The 10976-nt window shown below is 47.4% G+C and overlaps 1 protein-coding gene across 1 annotated transcript; it reads left to right on the forward strand.

Annotated features, from left to right (window-relative positions):
* Positions 1–223: 223 nt before the first annotated feature.
* Positions 224–10520, forward strand: EDN2 (endothelin 2). The gene is made up of 5 exons (XM_048501247.1): positions 224–329; positions 1429–1573; positions 5006–5125; positions 7521–7624; positions 9389–10520. Exons 1-4 carry the CDS (start codon positions 266–268, stop codon positions 7612–7614), a joined length of 423 nt encoding a protein of 140 aa, XP_048357204.1. The 5' UTR covers positions 224–265; the 3' UTR covers positions 7615–7624; positions 9389–10520.
* The last annotated feature ends 456 nt before the right edge of the window (positions 10521–10976 follow it).

The raw sequence follows: 10976 nt of genomic DNA on the forward strand, positions 1-10976 counted from the left end.
TTGAAAGCCAAGGCAAGTCTATCCAGAAGTGCAGGGAGAATGCCAAAGAGGGCGGGCCAGCTGCCTTGGCATTCACGTTGCTTTGCCAGCCTGGGGGACGGGGGGAGAGGGGTGGGTGGGCGTGGCCCGCAGGCTGTGACGTGCCACGCCGGCGGGGCTATAAAGCACCTGCGGCACCCGGCAGCTTCCCAAGAGCTTCTTTGCAGCTCTGGAGGGAGGCGAGCTGGCAGCTTTCGGCTTATTAAAGGATTACGCGAAAACCGCAATGCTAAACAATCCGGCCAGGTTTTTCCCCCTTCTTCTCACGCTTTGCGTCCTGCTGGAAGAAGGTGAGGTGCCTCCTTTGTTCTTTAAAAAAATGCATCCACTTTTAGGCAACTTTGCCAATTATTATTATTATTATTTTCTTCCCGGGTTATTTTGAAGTCGTCAGCTTTTACGCACAAGCTTTTACGCAACTTTGCAAATAATCCCCCCCCTCTTTTTTTAATGCACACATTTTTATGCAACTCTGCCCATGATTTTTTTTTGATGCATGCATGTTTGATGCATTTTTTGATGCATGCCTATATATATATAGGCATGCTTCTTTTGATCATTCTCCCCCCTCTTTGGCTGCGGGACCCTTGTCCTTTTCTAGGTCTACTCAGAAAGGAGCTTAGTATCAGCCAGTGGGGCTGACTCCCAGGAAAGAGTGCGTTAGGAGCGCAGCCTTGTCCCATTCCTTTTCCTTTCAGACAAACCCTGTTTAAAAAGGAGGTGAGCAAATGGAGTTGGGGGGTGAGCAAATGGAGACAGGACCCCCCCTCCTCTCCCAGGGGCTGTGCTCGGGCATCTATCTGTCACAGGTAACAGCACTGAGGACTTGACCAAAAAAGATATGTCCCCTATCCCATCCTCTCCTTGTCAGAAAGAATCAACTCCCCGTCCTGCCCCTTGCAACTTTTTCTGAGCAAAATCCTGGAGAACCTGACAGTTTGCCGACTTGCAATCTGTGGCCGGCCTGGCTCTCGATAAGGAGCCCAGGTATCGGTGATAAGACCAGTGTCGTCTTTGGGCCATGCGCTGCAGGCATGTGTGCACTGTGTGGATTATGCTCCTCCGAACACTTCTTGCAGCCTGCCAGAGTGCTGAGGCTCTGCGCATGAAGCGCACTCCGGTTCCTCTTCTTGCTGTGCCTCCTGGCCCCCCGCTGCAGGCTTGCACTGTTAAAAAGCCTGCTCTTTGCAAACTAAAAGAAGGCAGATAAACTTTTTTTAAAAAGGGGATCTAATCACTGTGGCAGTGCTGACAACTGCCCTGGTTATATGGCTGTCCTAGAGATTAGGTGGCAAGCTAATTGCTGTGTTTACATACCGTGGCACATTCCTGGCTCTTCCCATCCAGAGCGATGCCTGATCTCTTGATCCGTAATTTTGTCTCGGGCAGGTCTGGGCCGTCCTTCGGCAGAGTCCCCCCGAGCTGCGGCCAACAGCAAGCACCTGAGGACAAAGCGCTGCTCTTGCAATAATTGGATGGACAAGGAATGCATATATTTCTGCCACCTGGACATTATCTGGATCAACACGCCGGGGTGAGTCGAAACGCTGGTCGCTTGTACGGCCAGAGAGATCTTTGGCTGTATGTTCTGGTTGAGCGTCGGGGCAGCTCTTGCTTCCCACCCGCCGAGTGAAGGGGTGAGCGGTGGAAAAAGCCTTGTGAGATGCTTCCCTTAAGTTGCATTTGCACAGGTCAATCAACAGAGCGCCACATTGTTGAAAACCGCACCGTCGTCATAATTCACCTGCTGGACTTTCGTGTCCACCTGGGAAACTCCAGGAGGTAGTACACTGTGGCCGATGACGTACGGATCCAGTCACGTTTCTCTGTGTGTAACGCGTGTAAAAGGACTGAGCGGTTAGTTTGCAGGGACATGTACATTCCGGCCAGGGAAAGAAAACCGCAGCCTGGTGGCCCGTTAATGATTAACTAGTTTATTAGGGGATATGGCTTTTGTCTATTATTATTATGCAATAATAAATCTGTCACTCTTTAATGTTTAAAGTGCGGCAAGGATCTGTTTTACGTGGAATTTCTGGGGCTGACCATTAGCATTGCAGATTGACACATTTCTACAACCCCACCCCCTAAAAAAAAAACCCCAAGTAAATGTAAATTACAGTTGTTCTCTGCTATGATGGCCACTTTGGGTAAGCAGCACGTTGAGACAGAATAGGCTTATTAAGATGTGATGTGCATAGCACCAGCTTAAAAACCTACAAGATTTCCAGGGCAGAAGCCTTCAAGAGCCAGAGCTGCCTTCATCAGATACAAGTGGGACTGAAGATCCCTGAGCCCTTATATCCCAGTTGGGAGATGGAAGAGGTGTTGCAAAGAAGGAAGACCGGAAGCAGGGATAGAATGCCAAATGTGATCAGCTTGACTAAAGCAAGGGAGAAACACCTGGCTACTTGTCACTGAAGAAAGAGAGTTTGGTTAGCCTTCAAGCCTGGAAATTTTGTTGGTCTTTAAGGTGCTTCTGGATTCAAATCACGATTTTTTCCCCTGGATTCGAATCTTGCCCTTTTTTAGCAGACAAAGCTGACTACCTGTTTGGAACAGTGATGGGAAAAGCACAATTTGCTTCGAATTCGAGGATATTCAACGCTTCCTCTAACTGCAAATTCTTTCTGTGGGGGGGAGGGGAGGGCTCCCCAGTTGATTCTTCTCTAGACCTGAAGCAGGGAGGCCTGCGCGTCTTGCAGCTGGGAGAGGCTAACCCATTGTAGGAGATGGCAAAGCAGATATTGCTGTTCGTCCCTGCACTGGCAGACCCAAGCTGAACAGCGTCTCTCGCCCAAATGTGGCTCTAATGATGCCCGCTGACATGCAGTCTTGAGTTTCAACTTCCCCTGCAAATAGCACACTGTTCCTGAGTGTTTCAGGAAGATGGGCTGGGGGAGGCTGGGACCCATGCTGGAAATGACATCTAGGTAACTGAGGACTTGCAAGGGCATTTTTTTTGCAAAGCTCTTGATAGAAGGAATGTCCCAGGTCTGCGAGACAGGCCAAGAGGTCCCCCCTCAGCAGAGAGCTAGATGCACACCCACAAGTGGAGCAGAAAGGTAGCAGCTTCCCCCAACATCTCAGAGGCTCATTTTAGGTGGGGGAAAAGGCAGGCTGATACTGCACATGTGAAATATCTGTTACACTCTAGGGCCCCTTCCGCACACGCAAAATAATGCACTTTCAAACCACTTTCACAACTGTTTGCAAGTGGATTTTGCCATTCCGCACAGCTTCAAAGAGCACTGAAAGCAGTTTGAAAGTGCATTATTCTGCATGTGCGGAATGAGCCTAGTGTGGAGATAAGAGTCTAAATTTACCCAACATGGAGACCCCACTAATGCTCGATCCACGTCTCCTCTGTGCATGTGTTGATTCCTCTTTTAACAGCTCGTGGCATTGAGCTCTGTGGGTCAATGATACATTTTATGTGAAGAGGCATTTTTTCCCCATCCTGAGTCGATTGCCCATCAACTTCATCAAATGATCCCAAGATCTAGTATTATGGGGGTGGGAGGACAAAGTTCTTTCTGTCACCTTTCCCACGCTATTCGGCTTTGATAAACCTCAGTCCTGTTTCTATGTCACCTTCCCGCTTATTTTGTTTTTCCTAATAAGCTCCACACTCTTTTTTCCTGTAAGGAAAACACTTTCCTTATGTCAGTTGTCCTTTTGGGCAGGTCTATAGTATACTTTGAGGAGCCGTGTGGCGTAGTGGTTGCTCGCACTGCCACTCACGCAGTCAGGAATTCGAGCCCCCTGTGGGTCAGATATCCTGGCAGCTGGCTCATGGTCAACTCAGCCATCCATCCATTCCTTGGTCGGTAAACCTGTGGCACTCCAGATGTTCATGGACTACAATTCCCATCAGCCCCAGCTGATCTTCAACATCAGCCCCTGCTGGCATCAACCCCTGCTGCTGATGGGAATTGCAGTCCATGAACATCTGATGCACCAGAGTTAGACACCCCTGAATTAAAAAGATTGGGAAATAGGTGATGCATAAGACCTCTGCTCAGATTTCTGAAAAGCTGGTGCCTGTTAGAGTAGACCAGATGGACTTTGATGGTAGAGGGCAGCTTAATGTGTCCTTGAGGGATTAGACCAGTGGTTCTCAACCTGTGGGTCACGACCCCTTTGGGGGTCGAACGACCCTTTCACAGGGGTCGCCTAAGACTCTCTGCATCAGTGTTCTCCATCTGTAAAATGGATAAGTGTTAGGGTTCGGGGTCACCATAACATGAGGAACTGTATTAAAGGGTTACGGCATTAGGAAGGTTGAGAACCACTGGATTAGACAGATTCATGGAGGAGATGTCTATCACTGTCTACTAGCCAGGGTGCCAAAAGGGAACCTCCATATTCAGAGGCAGGGAGTCTTTGAAGGCAGCATCGAGAAGGGAAGGCCTTGACCTTTGTTCCATGCTTGTTGGCCCCCCAGTGCAACTGTCTGTGCGAGGCAGGATGCTGGACCAGAAGGACCGCTGGTCTGATTCAGCAGAGCTCTTCTCATGCTCTTGTGTTCAGAACACGCAGAACATGTGAAATCCGCATGCCCTGTCCCTGGATCCAGAATCCCTCCCTGCTCTTCTGGTATCATCTGGCGAGCTTCAGAGATTTTATGGCAGAGCTCATTTCCCAACGTCTCGTGGCTCAAGTCCAAAGAATATTTCTAGGATCTTGAAGTTCAGAAAGACCAAGAATGGGCAGCAGCCCTCATTCTGCATGCTGGAGCTCCGAGACGGGTGTGCAGGAGTTAAGCTGGGGGAAGGGAGGTAACCTTGCCCCCCCCGCCCGCCCCGCACTGTAGAAAATTGCTCTTTTACCTCTCAACTACAAACAGACATTGTTAGTGCCAAGCCTGCTTGGCTACCGACCAAGACTTCATTGTAAACCTCCTTTCTGATAATGGATGGTAACCGGATTGCCTTTTCTGTTGTTGTTGATTTTGTTACGACAGGCACTCCACTCCCTATGGCCTGGGAAACCTGGCGGAGCGTCAGAAGAGAGCTCTTGACCGGTGCGAGTGTGCGCACTCCCGGGATAGCATCTGCACTACTTTTTGCCACAAAAGGCCTTGGTAAGTGTTAGAATAACTGCCCCTTCCTGACTTAGAGGGCTCCTGGTGCTACTGGTGAGAATTGCGTGTGTGTGTGTATGAGAGAGAGAGAGAGAGAGAGAGAGAGAGAATGCAAACAGTATGTGAACCACTTTGAGGCATGAGGTGCAGAGCATGTTTGGAATCCAGGTTGGTCCTGTGTCCGATCTCTGGCACCTTTCCTCAAAAAGATTTTCTGGAGAGAGTCAGTGAGAATAGGTTAAAGCATAGGTGTCAAATTCGCGGCCCTCCAGATGTTATGGACTACAGTTCCCATCATCCCCTGCCAGCATCATACTGCCAGGGATGATGGGAACTGTAGTCCATAACATCTGGAGGGCCGCGAGTTTGACACCTGTGGGTTAAAGCAAGGGTGCCACAATATAGCCAGTGGGCTGCGTTCAGCCCACAAATGGCATTAATGTGGCCTGTGAGACAACTTCTGTCAGGAACGCCTCACAGGGAGCTTCCCCCCTTCCTAAGGTAGTACAAAATGGATTACCTCAGACTTGTGTAGTATTCATTAAATTAGGACTTACTGGTTTTGAATCAGTCCATTTAGTTTCCTATTTGATTGGCTGTGACGTTCTTTTCTGGTTTCAACCGGGGCTTCTAGTCTCACACTCTTGCCATGACACCACACTGGCTATTCAGTGAGCCTCTGTTTTAAAAGACTTTGGTAAGTTGTGTAGCCATACGGCTCAAGCATAAAGTTTCCCTTTTGTCTTCAGTACAGCAGAATTCTCAGAGTTCTTGCTTTTCAACAAAAATCAAAGGTCTCTGGCCCTTAAGCTGTGAAAAGAAATTTAACTCGAGTAGCAGGACAACCTGAGCGTACAATTTTGCAGCCGACACATAGTTACTAGCTTACCTGTGCTAAATTCTTCAAGCGTATTTTGGTAATGGGCACAACAACCTGTTTAGGTAGGACAATGGCAGAATGATATGCTGCTTTGTACCAACCATCTATTGAGCCCTGTATATCTGGATTGGCAACTTTTCTGGGTCACAGACAGGTGAAAAAAGAGGGTCTTCCTAATCGAGCGATGCCAGAGATTGAACCTGGAGCTTTCTTCACAGGAAGCCTGTCCTCCACCGCTGAACTCCTGCCTCCTCTTGACCTTTAGTCTGAAGTTGTCAGTGTGGTATAATGGTTAAGAGCAGCAGACTCGAATCTGGAGAACCAGGTTTGTTTCCCTCTCCTCCACATGAAGCCTGCTGGGTGACCTTGGACCAGTCACAGTTCCCTCCAAACTCTCTCAGCCCTCACAAGGTATCTGCTGTGGTGAGAGGAAAGGAATAAGAGTTTGTATTTATACCCCCCCCTTTCTCTCCTGTAATGAGACTCAAAGGGGCTTACAATCTCCTTTCCCTCCCCCCCACCCCACAACAAACACCCTGTGAGGTAGGTGGGACTGAGAGAGCTCCAAAGAACTGTGACTAGCCCAAGGTCACCTAACTGGCGTGTGTTGGAGTGCACAAGCCAATCTGAATTCCCCAGATAAGCCTCCACAGCTCAAGTGGCAGAGCGGGGAATCAAACCCAGTTCTCCAGATTAGAGTGCACCAGCTCTTAACCACTATACCTTGCTGGGAATTATAAGTTGTTTTCCTTAAAGGTAGAGAAAAGCATGGCATAAAACCCAATTATTCAGATACTCTGTGGAATAGGTTAGATTGCGAGTCACCAAGTAACCAAGCAAGCTTCCATGAAGAGTGAGATTTTGAACTTGGCTCTCCCAGTTCCTTGTCCAATAGTCTTACCATTACACCACATTGGATGTAAGGAAGACCCCTGCTGAGGTCCAGGACAGCCATTTCCTGTCAGAGCAGATGATACTCGGCTCAGGAGACAGTGGTCTGATTTCGTAGAAGAACCTTCATGTGTTTGTGAGCCGGAATTTGACCTGGAGTACCCTGGTTCAGAATTTATGGGCTTAACCATTACTTTACATTGACACTGTCTTTGCATTATCCTGCACTGTCATTGACTCATGTGGCCATAAAAGCCAGGGCTGGCACGAAGCCATTGTGGGGGCCTCTAAACTTTACACCCCACACGACAGAAGGAAAGCATTCCTTTGGGGCTATATATGGGACAGTTATATAATCTAAGAATGTGGTGAGGTCACAAGGTGCAAATTCAGGCTTGCCTGTTTTTACCCCTCTTCTTAGAAAAGCACGGAGAAGTGAACATAAATATGTCCTAGAATTGGACAGCGTTCGTGTCCACAGGTGTGCTTTAAAAATATGCTTTTAAATTATGAGAAATAACAAAAGCTGGTGTGCTCATTTTTTAAAAAAGTATTCTTTTTGTTCTTTGCACGTGAGCATATTTTATGGCTATCTGACGAGAGTTTGTATCCTCTTGGCTTTAGGGGTCCCAGGAATCATCCGGTGCCTGCAAGCACAGATATGCTAGAAAAGCTTTTCCGGAGGAGTCTTACGAAACACAGCAAGATGAACTTCTGAGAGTTCTCAGGTGAGGATCTATTGAAACAGTCACCCGTAGGTGGAGCACTTCTAACTGTGTATTGTCGAAGGTTTTCACGGCCGGATTCAACTGGTTGTTGTGGGTTTTCCGGGCTGTGTGGCCATGGTCTGGTAGATCTTGCTCCTAACTTTCTGCCTGCATCTGTGGCTGGCATCTTCAGAGGTGTATCACAGTGTGCAACAGACTTCTCTCTGTGATACACCTCTGAAGATGCCAGCCACAGATGCAGGTGAAACATTAGAAACAAGATCTACCAGACCACGGCCACACAGCCTGGAAAACTCACAACAACCACTTCTAACTGTGCTTCCTGGGATGCTAATTAGGATTTCAGAATGCATTCAAACCACCTTTTCTCATGGCTCTCTCTCCCACCCCAAAAGTCAGTCAGACTGCAGTTTTGACAAACTTTCCAATAATTCACTGCTAGGAATGCATACATTCCTCCCTTGAGTATCTGTCTAGTGCAAGGTTATCCTGCTCGGGGTAAAAGGAGCGCATAGAGAGGCACATAATTGTCCCTCCTACTTCACTTTGGCCCCTTCTGCATATGTAAAATAATGCACATTCAATCCACTTTCACAATTGTTTGCAAGTGGATTCTGCTATTCCACACAGTAAAATCCAGCTTCAAAGTGCTTTGAAAGTGGATTGAAAGCGCATTATTCTGCATGCGCAGAATAATGGGGTCTTTGCCCTTACAAATTAACTGTGGGGTATTGTTGAAGGGGTTTATGACCAGAATCAACTGGGTGTTATGGGGTTTTTGGACTGCGTGACCATGGTCTGGTGGTTTTTGCTCCTAACGTTTCGCCAGTATCTATGGCTGGTGTCTTCAGAGTCATGTCGTGGTAAGATGTGGTTCTGTGCCCTGGAGAGAAACATATCTTACTGTGACATGCCTCTGAAGACGCCCCCCATAAATGCAGGCAAAACATTAGGAGCAAAAACTACCAGACCACAACCCTGCAGGCTGGAAAAACCACAACACCCAACCTGTAGGTTAGGTTAGGCTGAGAGGAAAGTAACTGGGCCAAGGTCATCTAGCAGTTCACCCAGTTTCTATAGATCTGTTCTACAAAGAACCATGAAACCTCTCTTTGATGTAAAGCTCTTACTGTATTCCCATATGTGATTCCACAAAATGTGTGGAAGCATAAACTTAGGACTTAATAAACCTAGGGATTCTAAATCCAGACCCAAAAAGGGTTTGTGTGCCTTTAAGAATTCACTGGCGCAAGATCCAAGTTCAGTAGCATCTTAGAGGCCAATGAGACGTTGAGGGTATAAGCTTTCTGGAGTCAAGGCTTCGTTAGTCAGATACAAGATATCTAACAAAGGCAGATTCTTCATGGGCCAAAAACAGCGGTGTGAAAACAGTGTAAACCTTTTTACACTGTTTTAACCCCTTTTACACTGCTTTCACCCTGTTTTCACACTACTGTTTTTGGCCCATCCGGAATCCGCCAAAGTCTTGCTGGTCCTGGACTTGAATTTAGCTCTTCCACTGCAAACCAACATGGTCAAAACTAAGAATTCATTAGCAGACTCAATTTCATCAAGAGCAGCAGGACTTTAGTACTGGGAAATATCATGGCAGAACTTCCTTCTGTGTGCGCTTCTTGCAGAACCACAAGGTGGCTTCTCCAGGTGTGGACCTAAAAGCCCTAAGTCCAGCTCTATTAGAGTTTTTAGAGAATGCCAAGAGAGCATTGTTCAAAGGGCTGAGATTTTTGCCTCTTCTCATTATAGGAATCTTGCTCTTTATAACTCCCTGTTCGCCGGAAACAAGCACACTTCTCCAAGAAATCCCAACCAGCTCTTCACCTATCTGAGAAGAACATCTGGAAGAAAAGCAAGAAACAAAAAAAAGACAAGGAAAGGCTGAAAGCTTGCTCTTCACTCCGATGGCACGGAGACCTGTGGTTGCCAGACGCTTGTACTAAACGGGTACCTTGAAGTGGGAGGCGAGACCACCAAAAGAGGAAAACTAGATGGGAAAAAAGGCTGTTGGTGGAAGGTGGAAGGATCTAACAGAGATGATGGCACAGTTCCTTCAGTACTCCGGAGACGGTCTGAAAGGGGGAATGGCCTCTCTGTTTTGATGCAACCACTGTGTTGGATCAAAAAGAGGACTTTTCTTTTGGATACCAACAGGACTGTGTACGAGAACTGAGTGTAAATGGCTGGCATTTGGAGGCGGCAACTTTTAAGCACAGCGGCCACATGCGGCTATCACCTAGGTGGTGCCTTCTCCCTACCTCAGGACTTTGCCTGCTCTTGCTCTCAGACATTTGCCTTAGTTTTGGACATTTGCCTTCAAATGTTGGCCAACTTCCCCCCCCCCCCCTTTCTCCTTGTCTCCTGATTCTTCTTGTCAACAAAAATATCCCCCCACAGCTGCTCATAAAAAGAGGATCAGATGTATACTGAACCAGACGTTCCCAACCTGAGTAATAGGTGCACAACAAATCTATCTCCTTTCTGTTTTGTTTTTGTTTTGTTTTGAAAAGGAAAAAAGAGAGTGTTTTTACAGTAGCCGTGGCTCGACTCATTTCTCCCAAGCTTGTGTCCTCTCTTCTCTTTGGGGTAATTTCAGTGTTGATGGGAAATGGTGTAGGCCGTGAAAGAATAAAAAAATGCTGCAGGGAAGGGAAAGTCTTCACTACACCATAAAACCAGTTTAAGGGATGTGGCTTTTCCTGAGGAACACTGGGAACTGTAGTTGCAAGAGGATTTTTTGTAAGGTTTACTATTTCTGTAAAACAATAGCTGAAGCTGCATTACACTCTTGAGCTTTCCAACCAACTGTTGTCTACTCTGACTGGTCAAAGCCACAAGGTCTTTCCCAGTCTTTCCCAGCCCTGCTGGTTGAGGTAGCTTAACTGGAGATGCTGCAGGCTAAACCTAGAACCTTCGGCTTGCAAACTGTGCCTTGGGTCCCTTGGCTGGAGATGCTGCAGGCTAAACCTAGAACCTTCTGCATGCAAACTGTGCCTTCGGTCCCTTGGCTGGAGATGCTGCAGGCTAAACCTAGAACCTTCTGCATGCAAACTGTGCCTTCGGTCCCTTGGCTGCAGGCTAAACCTAGAACCTTCTGCATGCAAACTGTGCCTTCGGTCCCTTGGCTGGACATGCTGCAGGCTAAACTTAGAACCTTCTGCATGCAACATGTGCTCCAATTCCTTGGTTGGAAAAGTTGCAGGCGAAACCTAGGACCTTCTGCATGCAAAATGCATTTTCAGTTCCTTAAAATCAGTGGCTTTAGATTGGAGTAATTCTGCAGTGGGTTGCACTGAAAAGTGCGATATCTACGAAATCCCTCTTAGTATTTTGAAGT

This window comes from Sphaerodactylus townsendi, linkage group LG06 (assembly GCF_021028975.2).
Source record: "Sphaerodactylus townsendi isolate TG3544 linkage group LG06, MPM_Stown_v2.3, whole genome shotgun sequence".
Classification (NCBI taxonomy): Eukaryota; Metazoa; Chordata; class Lepidosauria; order Squamata; family Sphaerodactylidae; genus Sphaerodactylus; species Sphaerodactylus townsendi.